Source organism: Alligator mississippiensis, chromosome 4, assembly GCF_030867095.1.
Source record: "Alligator mississippiensis isolate rAllMis1 chromosome 4, rAllMis1, whole genome shotgun sequence".
Classification (NCBI taxonomy): domain Eukaryota; kingdom Metazoa; phylum Chordata; order Crocodylia; family Alligatoridae; genus Alligator; species Alligator mississippiensis.
In genome coordinates, this window is record NC_081827.1 from 216,744,628 (window position 1) to 216,761,573 (window position 16,946).

At 39.8% G+C, this 16,946-nt stretch overlaps 1 protein-coding gene across 5 annotated transcripts in view; it reads left to right on the forward strand.

Annotated features, from left to right (window-relative positions):
* The window catches only part of GALNT3 (polypeptide N-acetylgalactosaminyltransferase 3), a 30,811-nt gene extending 18,603 nt beyond the window's left edge, over positions 1 to 12,208 (forward strand). For all 5 annotated transcript variants that reach the window (XM_019480626.2, XM_019480628.2, XM_006270355.4 and 2 more), the window contains 6 exons: positions 927 to 1,044; positions 1,484 to 1,684; positions 4,589 to 4,720; positions 6,585 to 6,686; positions 9,304 to 9,456; positions 10,368 to 12,208. In XM_019480626.2, coding sequence (XP_019336171.2) covers positions 927 to 1,044; positions 1,484 to 1,684; positions 4,589 to 4,720; positions 6,585 to 6,686; positions 9,304 to 9,456; positions 10,368 to 10,490 — 829 coding nt within the window. In that variant the 3' untranslated portion in view covers positions 10,491 to 12,208. The remainder of the gene's footprint in view (positions 1 to 926; positions 1,045 to 1,483; positions 1,685 to 4,588; positions 4,721 to 6,584; positions 6,687 to 9,303; positions 9,457 to 10,367) is intronic.
* Positions 12,209 to 16,946: the final 4,738 nt, after the last annotated feature.

Sequence of the window (16,946 nt, forward strand, 5' to 3'; positions counted from 1 at the left end):
CAGATTTTACAAACAATTTTTAAATATAAGATTTCCTTCCCACCCTACCCCCAATTTCCCATCATTGTTGCAAGAAGGAATCTCTTGCAGTGGAGGCCATTGAGGAGCATTCATGCAGGTAAACAATCAACAGAATTTAGCCACTATGTCATCTAGTTCTGAACAGTTAAAGAATGTGATAGATTGAATACAAGTGGCTATCATTCTCAAAAGTGGGGAGAGAACAAACAAAAAATTTTTGGGAGAGAACTGTTGTTTATACATACAGCTAAAGAACATGTCTGTATTTGGGAGATGTCATTTCAGAATGTGCCAGTGTACTTTAGTTAGCTTTAATTTAACTATTTTGAATGGCTGCTTGAATTAGTACTCAATGAGGGGTCCTGGGCTTCTACAGCCTGGTCTGAAGACCACACTACTGTCTTTACCGATTTAGTATTACTTCAGCTACTAAAAGCAAAGCAACCTCCATTGATTTGGCTCTGGATGCCAAAAATGAGGCCAGAATTAAAAAGCTAAGGATCAGAGAGAATATAGCAAATGTGGTAAGTGACTCCTTTCTTTTTGTGTTTTGGAAGTGTTTGAGGCATTACAACTGAACTTTGCAAAAAGAATTTCCATAAATGAAGGCATATTGCTTCCAAATTCTACAGCAGTTCTGGTGATGCGAACGGTCATGGCCAGACTTCAGTACGGTTTCTACCATGGAATGTTAATCATAATGGCTGGCCTTCTCGGTATACTGGCCAAAACCCAGATACCTTTGTCTTTGTGCCTTGTCATTTCAGCTGGTTAACTCTGTGCTTGCTTGCCAAGGAAGTTATTAGCATGATTATACTAAGCCCTAAACTAATCTTAAAATCATTTAAATAAAGTTTAAATCCTGTTCAGTAAATTAATGATGGTGATTTTTTTTCTTTTTGCAGAACACCTACTTTTGCTGGAGGTCTTTTTTCAATATCAAAAGGCTATTTTGAATACATTGGAAGCTATGATGAAGAAATGGAAATATGGGGAGGTGAAAATATAGAAATGTCTTTCAGAGTAAGTTTAGAAAGATGAGATGTATAATCATTGCAAAGCTCCAGTAAATGTCTCCTCAAAAAATATCATATTTTAGTGTTAGTTGTATGATAGCAGAGTTCAAGAACTAAAAGAGTATGAAAACTGAGCTACCTCTGCTGCAGTGGGAGTCCATTGCTCCTAGCTAGGGGTAGGAAAAAGTAGCATAAATTACATGCTTGGTCACTGCAGTAATTTTCTAAAATGCATGCTTGAGTTGGGTATTCAAATTTTGGTTTCTAGCATTCGCCCAACTAAGAAATCCTATTTTGAAGGTACAACATAAGTTAGCACGTGTTGAGAACTCCTGAGCAGATTTTTAAAAAAAGGCTTAACATTAAAATTGCAAAATATATGTTGATTTTTGAGCTTTATAATACTTCTAACTACAGTGCACTTACACAAAATATATTATTATTAGGTATGGCAATGTGGTGGGCAGTTGGAGATCATGCCTTGCTCTGTTGTTGGCCATGTCTTTCGCAGCAAGAGTCCGCACACTTTTCCTAAAGGTACCCAAGTGATCATACGTAATCAGGTCCGCCTTGCAGAAGTCTGGATGGATGATTACAAAGAAATATTTTACCGAAGAAACACTGAAGCAGCAAAAATTGTGAAACAAGTAGGTGGTGGTGGTGGTATTAGAAATCACACTTGCTGCATTGAAAGTTTTGGTGAGCAAAAGTTATTTATTGAAAAAAGTCTGTAAGAAGTCTAGATATCATAATCAAAAGTACTAAGCAGGTTGTGTTTGATATACTCAGTAATATCTGGAAGCGTGATGGCAACCCACATGAGAGATCCTTTTTTACTTTTCTCTTACGATCTATTACAATTTGCCAGGAGTTTACTTGTGTTTTAAATACCAATAATTATAGGAATATCAAAAATATTGATTATGAAATCAAATAAGGCAAAAAATCATGTTTTTACTAGTGTCATCAGAAGTAGAATATTTAGCATGCTTTTGTCCTAAGTATTTTGTTTCCTCTGAGGTGGGTTTTGCAAGATTTTCATTTCACGACACAAAAAGAAAAGAAAATGACAGATATTTTTGCTCAATAAAAACTTAGAGGAAATTTGAAGTTAATGTGCATGTTATGAAAATGATGGAAAGTAGTAAAGAGTTTCACCATTCAACATTTTGGTGAGGCTTTTTTAGCAACCAAATTATTTGTGAAGGGAAAGTTTGTAATATCCTTTTTTGTCTCTGACAGCATTCATTTTCTAAACTATGCAAAGTTACAAGGCAGCAAATCAGACTGCTGAACTTTTGCCTTGAGAGAGGCCAAAAACACCCCTGCCAATATGTTCTTCAATTTTTTTGATAGTTTCTGCTTCAACACAATACACAGTAAAGCTTTAAGTTGGACTAACTTAATTACATGCATTTCTTTATTATTAATTCTGCTCTTTCAGCAATGTGTTAGGCATAAGATTGTGCACACATATAGTAACTTAGGCTTTAGAGAAAGCTACCAGCCTATAGATAACACCCTTGGATCAGATCTCTGATGTAGCTCCACTAACTTTCTTGGATAAATTTGGTTCATTATTCATTTAACATTTCAGATTTTTATTGCAAACACAGCCTTCTTAGTTTACTTTTGCAAAGAGCCTAATAACTTTTTTTTGCAATGGACTTCTTGTATGATGTTAAGGTTCATTTAGATTCTCTGATCTTGATGTGTTGTTCATAGAATCTTAGGAAAGTAGGGCTGGAAGGGACCTCACAAAGTCGTCTAGCTCAAGCCAGGATCATCCCTGACTCGGCCATCTCCACTAAGTGTCTGTCCAACCTGCTCTTGAACATTTCCAAGGATGGAAATGCCACAACTTCTCTTGCTAGCCTGTTCCAATGCTTAACCACTCTCATGGTCAAAAGTTCCTCCTAATCTCCAAATGAAATTTCCTCTGCTACAACTTGAGTCCTTTGCTTCTAGTCCTGTCTAGTATACCCACAGAGAATAACCTATCTCCATCTTCTGTATAATTGCCCATCAGATATAGGTATTTGAAGACTATTGTGAAACTTCCTCTTCTCCACCCCTGCCCTCCTTCCCCCCCCCATCTTTTATTCTTCAGACTAATTAACCCTAGTTCTTTCAGCTTTTCCTAATGTTTCCCAGGCCTCTAATTATTTGGAGAAATGTCTATTTTATAGTTTGAACTTGTTTCTGGTAACAAGAGTTAATAGCCAAAGTGGTTTGAAATGTATTTTTACTTGACTCTAGCACTATTTGCCAAATGGATGACTTGCCTCTTCCATGTTAAGTGCATAGGCCCAGACCCTCAAAGGTGTTTTAGATGCCTAATTCCCATTTAAATCAATGGCAGTATGATACTTAAATACTTTTCAGGTTCTAGGGCAGTGCTTCTCAGCCAGGGTGCTGCATGGGTGTTTCCAGATAGCTTAAATACCTGCCTTTAGGTGTGAAGAGTTAAGTAGATACATGCAGGCCAAGGTTTGTCTCTATCTGGCTAACCCCCTACCCCCACTGCCTGGCCCCCTGCAAGGAGGTGAGCACTGTAAAAAAAAAAAAAAAAAAAAAAAAAAAAAAAAAAAAAAAAAAATTATATGCCACTTAATTCACAAAGTTTTGGAGGGATGCGTTGAGTCTAGTGAAGTTGAGAACCACTATTCCAGGGTATGCCATCTAAGGCAGGGGTTGGCAACCTATGGCCTGTGGGCTGTATCTGGCCTATAGATATGAAGTTTTGTTTGTTTGTTTGTTTGTTTTGGGGGGGGGGGGGGCTTGTGCTTTGGCAGCCGTCACTTTCCATGCTGTCGCAGGAAGAAGGAGCAGTGGTGGGCATTTTCCCTGTGCTGTTGCTGGGCCCTTTACCCTCCTTTCTTTTTGTGACCTGAACTGAGTCTGTCCACCTGCAGCCTTAAAAGGTTACCAACCACTTGGTGCACGTGCACAGAAGTTCAAGATGAGGGAGTTAAAAGGCCTTTACTTTATTATGCCCACAGCTTATTTACCTTAATCTAGTTAGTTTCTCTTAGACTTTAGATGATAAATTGACAATAAAGGTACCTGGTAAAATATTTGTTCCATGTAGCCTTCTGATGTTACCTTGATATTTGCTATGGTGTAGGCTTCCCTGTATGGTCATCTAACAGCACTGTCTTCGTAGCAACCCTCCATTAATTTTTTAGCCATGCTCAGATTTCTTGAGTAATCTCTTGCCTGATAAACACACATTTTTTCTGTTCCTGGCAGTGTGCTATTCCCTCCTGCCACTGAGGATGCTTCATATTGCCTCAGAGAAAGCAAGAGTTTCCCCTGCCTATAGCATTCTAAAGTGTGTAGGAGATCATGGGTTCTAACTCTACAAGTCAATCTGAAATCTTAATGTCCTAAATTGTGTTGCATTAGTCTTGCTTTTTTGACTCAGTATGGTTTAAAATTCAAGCTTCAGATTTTAGATTTGATTTTTCACGTCTAAACTTATTTAGTGCTTCTACACAGAACATCATCATTGGTTAATAAATCTAAATTTATTGACTTTTTTCCAACAGAAAATATTTGGAGACATTTCAAAAAGACTTGATTTAAGGCAACGCTTGCATTGTAAAAATTTTACTTGGTATCTAAATAACATTTATCCTGAAGCATATGTGCCAGACCTGAATCCTCCATTATCTGGCTTTGTGAGTACATTCCAATTTTGGTTATTTTCTATTTCATTATGTTGTTCTGTCACTAAAAATTTCCTGATTTATGCTGCTTTAGTTGAAATGATAGCTTTATTCTGTTTAAATTCAGTTATTACATGGCTTGAGGAATTCTTTTGACTAGTGCAGGTGGATTTTTTTTCCTGAAAATCTTCATGTTTGAACATTCTTAGGCCAGTTCCTGACATTTGTCTACACTGATAAATTTTAGGAAAATCTTTCCCATCACTAGCATTTTACTTTCATAGGTCATTTTATTATGCGAGACCTTAGCCCTACTCAGATTGCCAGCACACTACTAATGTCCGCCTGGTCCTTCTGCCTGGCCTTGAGGCTTATAGGCGTATGCAGCAACTGGCCCATGGCAACTCACCCCGTCTTCTCCCAGTGGTGGCGTGGAAGCAAATTATTGTGGTGGGTGGAAGTGAGGCACCTGTTACCAGCTGCCTGCTAGTGATGGTGCCAGGTGCTCAGGGCAGGCTGCTGCAGGCCAGTTGCTACCTACAGGGCTGAGCTGGGCCAGGCTGGACTCATAGCCTGCAGGCCTGGCTGGGCTGTGGTGGTCCCTTGCCTCCCTCCACCACTGCCTACACCCCTGGCCTGCAGCAGCTCTCCCCGCAGGTGGCTGGCTGCTCCTCAGAGGGACTCAGCCCAGGGTGCCATGTCAGTGCCCCCACCGCTGCTGCCTGCAGTGCGGGGATTAACCCTGCCCCCCTTTCCCTCAGGCTCCATTCATGCACCCGGGGCCATGGCAACCAGATGCCAATAGCCTATCAGTGCCAGCACTGCCCCCTCCCCCCCCAATGCGGGGATTAAACCCCCATTACTGTGGTCTGGCTGCTGCTCCCTTGCCAGACAGACCCCGCAGCACTCAAGCAGGGTTTCCCATCCCCACCACTTTCTTAGCCAGCCAGAGCAGTGATAGTGCTCTGACTATGGAGGAGAGGAGTGGGACCAAACCTTCTTGGCTGGAATAGACAGCCCAGCCCCCAGGGCTGCAGAGCGTGCTGGAATGCAGAAGGACTCTGATTTAACTTAAACCAGCTAGGGGTCTGGAACACAAGTTGCATAAACTGGTTTGACCTTAACCAGTTAAATCTGATACTACATTCAACCAGGTTTATCTCAAACCGGTTTCAGCCATTTTGAAACTGGTTTATGTATACTGAACTTAAACCAGTTTCTGATCACTTAAACCAGTTTGTGTAACTTCTGTCCCTAACCTAGGAGGCAGCTTGCATGGAACAGCATGGTATGCTTGAGTGTGTCACTGCCAGCTACTGTAAGTTTACAGTACAGACATTGCTTCATAGATAATTTTTCAGATGGGATTCACTTACAAGAAACAGTACAGAAGATCCATAGAAAAGCTGAAAGGATTCTAAAGCAATCACATTTTCCACAATTAGCTTAGTCTAAACATACTCCATTGCCCATAAAATATACTAGTCTATCAGTATCCACTAGCTTTATATGCATGTGGGAGAAACTAATGTTTATTTTAAAAAAGACTATGCCTTAATGCTCCACCCATAATGTTACTTCCACATTGTATATTGTGAGCTGTTCAAAGATGGGGACTCTGACTTACTCCATTTGGCAGACAATGAGATACCTAGATAACTGGAATATGAGAATGAAGATTTGACTAGCAAAGATATAAGCACCAGTTGAACAAGTTTTGAGCCAAATGTCAAGTAAAATACTGAAATTTGTAATTGTTGGCAAGTGTACATATATTTTTGTATAAGTTATCTTAATAATTCATAGCTCTCCCAACTTCCCTCTCAAATATCGAGTTTTAATGTATTTTTCTAAAAGTAAGTTGTTTTTTCTTTAGTTAAAAAATATAGGTAGACGTACATGTCTGGATGTTGGTGAAAATAACCATGGTGGCAAGCCATTAATTATGTATGCTTGTCATGGACTTGGTGGAAATCAGGTAAAATATTATATGTATTTCATTTCTTACATAACTGGTATTTACCACTTTGACATGCCTGCATGTAAAACTTTTTCACATCGGGTAATATTAACATATATTTCTTGGTGTGCTGGCATTCAGTTTTTTTTAAAACCTGTATTGGGGGTTAGCGGTCATTTGGAGTGACAGGTTAGGTGTCTGCAACCTTGCCACTGTGGGCTGCTGATCCCCTGTCCCCACCCCTAATTCCCACTCTGCTCTCTCCCCTTCTCCTTACTGGATGATGTCAATAGCCATGATGAACACCAATGAAGAACAGCTTCTTTAATGTGGTTCTGTAAATCAGCATCCACCTCCCCCTTACCTGCTGCTGCCCCATCCCTGTCCTGAATTAGATATTTGCAAGCTGGATCCAAACTCTTTACAGGGTGGATCAGGCCTGTAGGCTACAGGCTGCTGACCTCTGACCTATATTATTTCTGCATGAGAGGATGATAAAATACAGACTGTGTAGAACAGGTTTTATACTGCTGTCCAGATCTTCCAAAGTACTCGCACAGATGGTATGTGCAGATAGCTTTGCACATAAACGCTCATGAATAGTGGCAAGTGAGAAACTGCATGCATGTATCAGAGTATTTGCACACTGCATGCAAAAATTTGTTGTAATAGAGAAGTAGTTTGATATTGTACTGATTGAAAGAAATACCTCAGATAGTTGCTGGTGTCCTTGCCTATAATGACAGTGTCTAGGATAATTACAAGCTGTATTATGCAGGATTCATTTTTTAAGCCTACAGAATTGTTGATACAATTTTATAGTGTAACTGTATTCTCAGGTAGAGTTCAACCTCAATTTCCAACTCTGGGCTACTGAATAAGCTTGCCCCTAGGGCAATGTACAGAGGCAGTTGGATGCAAAATTTTGCTGGACACATGAACAAACTGCACAGAATAGGCTTCTCAGCCACATGATGCCAGTTCACTGTTCTGTCATGCAACCTGCAGTTCTTCCTCACTTGACCTCTCTTCTCTGCTACAGGAACATTTCTTTTCCTCACTTTTTCTTTGTAAGTTTTGACACTTTCTCCTTATTCCTTCCCTTATCGCTTCTTTCTTTGTCACCAGGTCTCATGTTTTCAAGGAGGGTACAAGTGGAAATCCTATTAGTGGGTGACCAACCTGCCAGGCCTAAGCTACATGCCCTGTTGTGCTTGCAGTCTCACAGTGGGAAGTCAGAGTAGTCTGCCTTAAGCCACTAAAAATCTAGCATTTTGAGAGCTATAATACTTAAAATCACTGACTTCTTCCAAGACGCATGGCTCTTGGGAGCAGGGATGTATGTTTGTATAGTATCAAGTGGAATGCATTACAGGTATCTGTCAAATACTCTAGGTACCACTGTACTAAAAACAGTACTATAACTGTTTAGTTATCCTTTAAGCAAAATTGATTAATAAAAGGCATCCTAAATGGCAACTTACTTTGGGGCCTGATGGTTTTTATCCTTTTTCTAGTTTTCAGTTAAATCACTGAGTGTTATCTGTGGTATGTACCATTGTAATGCATAGGTGTTTTACACATCTCAATTGAAATCAGAGTAGCCTAGATGCTCAGCTGTAGATCTGTTAGCTGCCTTGCTGTGAGGGGCTTATTTATTGCACAGCAGTTTCCTTTGGAATTTATTTGCTGTGTTACTTGATGTTTTATAATACTATAAAAATACTTTACACAAGTATTAGTCCATATGCTTTGAATTAAAATACCTTTTCATACACAGGCCTATACTGCTACTATATCTACCTTTACCAGCTTATCTTGTATATTTTTGTGTCCTGCAGTAATACTTTGGCTTCGTTAGTATTCTGCAAATATCTACATTTACTATAGATGGTTCTGGTAGCAAATTGCTTTTTAAAGTTCCTCGATGATTTCCATTATATTACCCTCCGTTTGGCTTCTAATAAACTTTCCTAAACTTAAGGGTTTCTGTGTCTCCAGACTGAATTTTCCATTGGAAAATTTCAGTCAAGATGGATCAGCTGATTGAAAACAAAGCTATGGAAAAATGCTTGCTATCTTTAGCCTCTCCTTGGTTTGGAATGGAAAGTCTAATATTTGCGATGCGCGTTGCACTGGAGTGTTCTGGTTGCCATTCTTATGAAAATCCAAATCTGGCCAAGTTATGAATCTCTAAAAATCTCAGTTAAGCATATGCCTAGCAGAGATGTTAGTTTGACAGTTAAATTTTCTCGCTATTCAGGAAAATTCCTCTGGTATAATCAATGCTTCTACTGCGAATTCAGCAGTGAGGAGGATGGAAGAAGCTGGCCAACTGGGATACAGATGTGTGGAGGTGGAAATGAGTATAGCACCAGGTGGAAGCCTTGGGAGGAAAGAAGGAAGGACTGGGATGAATAGATCAAGGAAGGGATTTGTGTGGGAAAACTAATACATAGTCAAGAAGATGGGAGGGATGGGGGGATACTGTGACTGGAACAAGGATGCCTGGGAAAAGCCAGAGGCAGAAAGTGTCAGGCTTGTAGCCACAGAATTTCAAGGGATGCATTTAATTGTTCTAGTTGCTTAGTTTCTACTGAAATATGTATAATATATTTTTAAATTATTTAACTAGTATTTTGAATACTCTGCACATCATGAAATTCGACACAACATTCAGAAGGAGCTCTGCCTGCATGCTTCTCAAGGCGCAGTACAGCTTCAGGACTGTAGCTACAAAGGCCAAAAAACATTCACCCCGGGAGAAGAGAAATGGGAGCTTCAAAAGGTATTTACCTAAGCCGTTTATGCAATAAATAAATGTACAGGTCTGGTAGCTGAAGAAAAGATTTTTCAACTACTCTGTGTGTGTGTGTGTGTGTGTGTGTGTGTGTGTGTGTGTGTCACACACACATACAAACAAAATAGTTGAAAAATCTTTTCTTCAGCTACCAAACATGTACATTTACATTTATACATATTTACATTTTATAAGTAAAGGGGTGGCTCTGCTCCGGGGGAAAAAAAGCTTAGAGATGTCCTGAACCTTAGGTTACGGTTTTAGATTAAAGTACAGCTCAATCTGATAGCAGTGGTTCCCAACATTTTTAGACCACGGACTGGCAAACCGCAGACTGGAAGTAACCATGGACCAGCATACTGCGGGCTGCCAGCCAACCCTTTTTTATACTCGGTATTATGAGCATAAAAAAGGGTTGGCTGCTGGTCCGCGGTATGTCGGTCACATCTGAACTTCTGGTCCGCCAGTCAACCCTTCGTGGTCCGGTACCAGGCCCTGGCCTGGGGGTTGGCGAATCTCTGGCATACAGTAGCAACTGTAAAATGAGAACCTTTGTCCAGGTAATGGTAGAGAAATATCCCCATCACAAAAAGAATAGAAAATGGAGCCAGTTTTGTATGCTTATTCAGCACTTTAGGCAGAAGGTTTTATAGATTAGATGGGTATATAGAACATATTTTCGTCTTGTAGAAGTGGTTCCTTCCTGTCATGACTGGCATAAATTTGTGGAACAGTGTTGGGTAGTTTGCAGTGCCAACTGTTTGTACCTATCATAGGAATAAGGCTTCAGTCTCAGTGCTACTACCTGTTAATTCTTAGTCCAAAAATCTAGAATTAAATTAACAAAATTATATATTTTTAAAAAACCTTACTGATGTGCTGTTTTTTTTCCTTTCTAGGATCAACTGTTATATAATGCAGCATTAAATATGTGCCTTACAGGAAATGGAGAACATCCAAGCTTGGTATCATGTAATCCATCAGATTTGTTCCAAAAATGGATTTTTGGCCAAAATATTTGAATACTTCATGCAGCAAGAAATATTTTTTTAAAGACTTTAAAACTGTGACCATATATTATACACTACAATTTGTTAAAAATAATGCAAAGCCAGCTGATGTAAAAGATATCAAAACACTTTTATTTAAAGAAAAACATAAAACTTCAAAGATCTCTTTACAGTTGTATTTAGATTATAATAAAAACACCAAAGAATTTTGTGATGTCTCAGCAGTTGGGGGGAAAAAATGTTTACAATTTGTTGGAAATAATTTCCTTCATATGATTTTGTTAATATTAACTAACTACTGATTTACAGATGTTGTAGACTCATCTCGTTTGGAGAGAGTGTAGGGTTTTTTTGTTTTGTTCTGTTTTTTTAATTTATGCATTCCCATTTTGTAATTACTTCAGAAAAACTGATCCATAAGATTAGGGGGAAGTTATCTTGCACAGTGTCTTAAAACTGAGGCGCCTTATAAATGGTGGTTATGGGATTTTTTTACTACTTGCTTGACTTAATTCTCTGCTGAAATTCACTTTCCCTTTAAATGAATCTGAAGAAAGAAAAACTAAAAATATCCTTAACACATCTTCCTTTAATTTCTTATATACTTCAATGAAATAGAAATATTTGGATTCTAAAAGTAAAGCCAAATAGCCATCAGAGCCTACCCAATTTCTAGTAAATCAGTTTTCCTAGATGTGTCCCTTACTTTAAGATTCAGCAGTTTTTATTGAAACAATATTCAGTTTATGTATGGTTACTTAAATGGAAAATCTGGTTGTCCTTTGGGGCAAGTCCAGAAATGGTGCAACTACACTCCCCTTTGGCTGTGCCCTATATGCACAGTGAGCTCCGAAAGCTCACCAACACTTCATCACAGCTACTGCAAGAAGCTCCACATAGGTTGTGAGCTGGTTGGTATGGATTCTGCCCAGGGTCTATGCTTTTAAGCAGCTCTGGAGACTCCTGCTCTTCGTTCTCCCCTTCCCTCTCCTTCACCTGCTGAATTCAGCAGCAGGAGAAATGAGGGGAAGTGAGGCCAGGGACATGCAGTCTCCGCTTTAATTAGTCTCCAGAGCCTCCAAGCTGCCTCTGCTCACTGCTCATTCTCTCTTCTCCCTGCTGCTGAATTCAGCATGAGGGGGGAAGGAAAGAGTGAAGAGCTGATTGAAAGCAGGGACTCTAGGCAGAGCTCCAGCAGGAGCTGCTGAGAACTCATTGGTATCCAGAATCACAGCAAGGGGCTCCAACTACATCCCCTTCCGCTGTATGGCACACGTGCAATGAGCTTTCTTCACTACACTTGTGCCCTGCTCTTGAATGAAGTATGGACACAATGCCATTGCTGCAATCCACCCATAGTTGTCCTGATGATAACAAAATCACAAAAGAGCAATAGTAGGTTAATTTTTTACTCTTTCATTGTGTGTCCAACACATTACTGTTTTTTCCAACATTACATTTTGTCATTTGCAAAATATGAAATGATCTGTTACCATTTTTGTTCATTACCTCTCTTCATTTTTGTACCATCAACAAAGTTTAATTATTTGTTTGCCTTTTCAAGTGATTTGTATAGTACATTGTGCATATATGTAATTCCTTTTATGTTTCTCTTTCAAATGTTTGACTTGGCTTTTAATCGTTCAGGAGAAGTTTGTTCTTCAACTGTAATATAGAACCTTATAATGAAATGATATAAGTTAACTGAAAAATAAATTAATTCATAAGTATGCTTTGGTAATGTTAGTTTCATAGTTGTTAGGGTCGGAAGGGACCTGAGCAGATCATCAAGTCCAACCCCCTGCCATGGCAGGAAAGAGCACTGGGGACAAATGACCCCGGCAAGGTGTTCATCCATCCTCCTCTTAAAGACCCCCAGGGTAGGAGCTAGCACCATTTCTCGTGGAAGTTGGTTCCAGATCCTAGCCGCCTTGACAGTGAAGTAGTGCCTCCTAAAAGAGCACCTCCTGCTTATCCAAGCAAGAGTTTTTGTCTTATAGCTATATGTGGAAAAACATGCTTTACCATATGTTAGCTGATTTTAATGTGCATTGAAGTGTCACGCTGGAATTCCAGTGTATTGCAGCAGACTTGATTAAACAAGTTTGCTGGAGCACAGTCATGCTTCAGCAGCCTCTTGCATCCCGTATATTAGCATCCCGGCACTTAAAAATGGTGGCAGGAGCACTTGAACTAAAGCTTGTCAAACAAAATTTAGTTCAAATGCCTCCACTGTCATTTTGAAGCACAGGGATGCTGATAAAGGACACATGGCAGTGCTTTAATTAGAGCAGCTCTGAGGGGTGGTACTTCTTATATTATTATCTGAGCAAAATATTAAAGAAGTGCTATAGTGGGTTAGATCAATGGTCCATCTAGCCCAGTATCCTTCTCTGATAATGGCAGAAGTGGATGCTAAAGGGAGAGCACTCAACTGGATAGATCTGAAGTGGTCTATCCCCTATCCATTACCCTCCCTAGCATTCACCATTATTGATTTAGAGATGCCAAAGGAAATGCCTCCAGCTGTTTCATTCATCAGCTCTTAATAGATCTATATCCATAAGTTTGTCTGGTCCCTTTTTTGAATCTGGCTATGCTATCTGTTTCTACCACCTCTTGTGGCAGGTTCTACCACCTCCTGTGGAGTGAATTCCACAAGTTAATTAAGCATTCCATTAAAAAGTATTTTCTCTTAGTTTTAAGCATCTCTCCTCCTAATTTCAGTGGGTGCCCCTTAGTTCTAGTATTCTGGAATTTTGTGAACAGCACTTTCCTGTTCACTCTGTCTGTACTTTTCATGATATTACAGACCTTTCTATATCCCCTCTCAGCCTTCTCCTTTCCAGACTGAAACATTTTAGCCCTTTTAGTCTTTCCTGGTGTGGTGGGTCTATCCATACCAGTCTAACATTCCCATCCTCTGTACCTTTTCTGAATCTATTACATCCTTTTTGAGATGTGGAGACCAGAATTGCACATAGTATTCAAGATGTGGGCTCACTATGGATAGGAATAGTGGCATGATAATGTTCCCTGTTTTTGTTTTTCTTAATGACGCCCAAAATTTTATTGACTTTTTGGGTTGCTGTTGTAAACTTGAGCTGACCTTTTAGAGAACTATCTACAATGACTCTAGGATCTCTTTCCTGAGTTGCAATAGCTAGTTCAGAATCCAGAATTCTGTGCATATAGTTGAGGTTATTTTTCCCCATGTGCAATTGCTTCTTTTTGTCAGCATTGAAATTTATCTGCCATTTTTCTGCCCACTCCACTTAGCTTGGTGAGATCTTTTCTGTAGGTCTTCTCTGTCAGTCTAAAACTTGACTACCTGGAATAATTTGGTATCATCTGCAAACTTGGAGATTTCACTGTGCCTGTTTGCAGACCATTGATGAAAATGTTGACTAATTAAATTATGCCCCTGTGGGACCCCCCCACTTCTGACCCCTTTCTTCATCCTGATAAGTGACCATTTTAGCTTTTACCTTTTGCTTCCTATCTTTTTAACCTCTTTCAGTTCATGAAAGAACCACCCTTCCAGTCCCACAGTAACACAGGTTTGTTTGTTTGTTTGGGTTGTTGTTTTTTTTTTTGGGGGGGGGGGGGGAGGAGAGGGGAGCTTTAGGCCTTTGGGGAGGGACCTCGTTAAAAGCTTTTTGAAAGCCCAAATATATTATGTCAGCTGCATCTCCTTATCCATATGCTGGTTGACACCCTCAAAGAACTAAAACTATATTGAACTCACTTCAGGTACATAGCTACTTGCAAATTCCTATTCTGGGAAATAAGACACTAAGAATATGTGAAAATTGTATGTGAATTTTTAAAATCACAAAATCAATCTGGTTCTTCCTGAGTAATCTGTAATATTTGCTTAAAATTAATATTTTAGTGAACATCCCTGTCAGTGAATATTTATTAGAATATTCAGGAGGAATAGAGATTTTAAAAATTCAGAAAACCTGCTCCCTATGGGGTGGGGGGGCAGATCTCTTTCCCTGCCAACCCTCCCCCCCCCCCCCCCCCTTCCTCTTCACTGGAGAGGCAAGCAAAAGCTATGACATGGGAAAGCATCATGTACAGGGAGATAAAGTGCATCTTGGAGTTTAAGACTCCTATTTCCTCTCTCTTTTCCCCCCTCCCTTTTTTTTTTTTTTTTTTTTTGGCTCCTTGAGTGGGTTAATGCCATGGCAAATGAGTCCTGGCAGTTACTGGCCCCTGTGGTCCAGGCTACAGTCAGAGTCCCAGGCCCTTTTTGCTGTTTTACAGTTGTTGCATTTCAGCCTAGCTGTGCAGCTGAACCGTAGCCATATGTTTGGCTGGCAGATTTGGGATGGGGTGAGACCTGTCTGTCCTGGTTTGAGCCAGAGTGTGACCTGGCACATGTTGATCCATGCCTCAGTGTGATATAGGCCTGGCTAGCTTTTGCTGCGCAGTTCAGGCCCAGTGAGATAAGCCTGAGCTTCCTTTTGTCTTTTTTGTAGTTTATATCCCAACCAAGCAGTGTGGTTGATCGCTAGATGTAGTTCAGGCTTGAGCCGAAGTAGACTTGACCTTTCCTCCAAGCTTTTTTGCAGTGTTCTGCCCAGGAGAGCTAGGATTGGGACTAGGAATTTTGGGGTGCGGTATGCTGACAGGAACCAGAGTTAACTCTTCAAAGCCACCATGCGGAAGTGGAGGTCAGCACTCCACTGTCTCCAGGAGCAACAGAGCCCCTTGCAATTTTTGTTTTGTAGTTAATAGTGCTTTTAAATTATATTTAATGTTTTCTTTCGTTTTGTATTCTCTAAAATAAATTTGGGTGTTTGCAGTTATACTGCTTGTGAGGAGGGGGTTTTCTTTGTGGGACATCCTAGTAATTCATTTAGTGTTTCTCAGGTTGCCTGGGTGGGAGTTTGAGCCAAAGTAAAATATATTTAGTACCCCAGAATTGAACCTGGCCCCTGTTGCTGCTGACCACTGCCTGGCAGAAGAGTTACAATACTTTATTGTATTTAACTTCAGGGCAAGTACTGGTTCTTATTATACTTTTAAAATGTCTAGCATATTGACCTGATCTTTCTAGGCAATGCAAGCACAAAAGTAATGAAAATAGGTAGAAACAAAATTGTATTACTTAAAGATCACTCTGTTTTATTTAGTGCAGTTAAAACCCTATGACAAATGTAAAGTTTAACTTACAGCATTGGTCAACACTCTGTGTGTGAAGGCAGTTGCTTCTATCATTTATTTTTCTCATTTATCTTACCATTGGAAACTGGTTTTGCTTTTATTAATCATTCAAATGCAGACATATCTTTTGGGTGGACCATGTATCTTTTCAGTTTTTGACAAAGCAGGGAGACCTAGCGGGTCATCCAGTCCAGTTCCCTGCCATCACCGGCATGATACTGTAGAACTGCTTTTAAGATGGAGCTTAATTTGTTTGTCTTCACTAATCGCACTGGGAGCCAGAATGTGATGGCTCTAATGGTTAAAAATGTATTTCTGATTTCTAGCCCAAGTTAATTCATGAGCGGTTTTAACTATATGATGCTGTGTGAATATTATCCTTTAGCTTAAATATTTCTTTTTTTCTTCCCAGCTATTTACTTCCAATATATTTATAAGAAGTAATTATATCCTTAGACCTTGTTTTGCTAGGCTAAACAGCCAAGCCCTTCTAACTGCACCCTGTAAAAGAGGCTTTCCATTCACACGATCACCCCAATTGCCCTTCTCTGTATTTGTTCCAGTACCAAATAATCTTTCTTCGAGGCCACTGGCCAGAATTGTATGCTGTATTCCAGCTCTGATCTCACAGACGCCTTGTGCAAATAGCACTAATACTTCCTGTTTCTACTTGAAATTCATTTTCTGATGCACCATCAGATCAGAATTGCCTTTTTCATGCTTGCATTACACTGGCAGCTCAGTTATCTTGCAATTGACTAGTGCATCCAGGTCCATCCCTGGTGTATCTACACATACTCTCTGATGTGCATGAGGCTATTTTAAAGTGCATTAAAGTATCACAGAAAACCTGTGCTCTTTAGTTAATGCACATTAAAATAGACTAATATCCCTTTTTCTAGTACCTTGCAATGGAAGTAGTAAATTTAATGCATATTACCTAAAGCACATTAATGAACATGTAGATGTGCCCACTTGTTGGTTATTTCTGAATATTTGTATTAGCTGCTAAGTGTATGGCTGCATGCTATACTGTTGGATTTCAACTCATTTCTGCTACTCCAGTTCTCAAACTCATCCCTTTTTTTTCTGTACGACTGCCCAGTGCTCCTCTGTTGGCATTGCCTCTCAGTTTTGTTCCATCAGGAGATTTTTGCTATCTCTACCAGAATTAGTCATGAAGGGCACCAACACATGAGCACAGTTGCTGCTCAGATGCACTGGAGCAGTCTGAGTCTGCTGGACTGTGGCAATTGCCACACTCCAGCAGCCTCCCGTGTCTCATGTATCAGA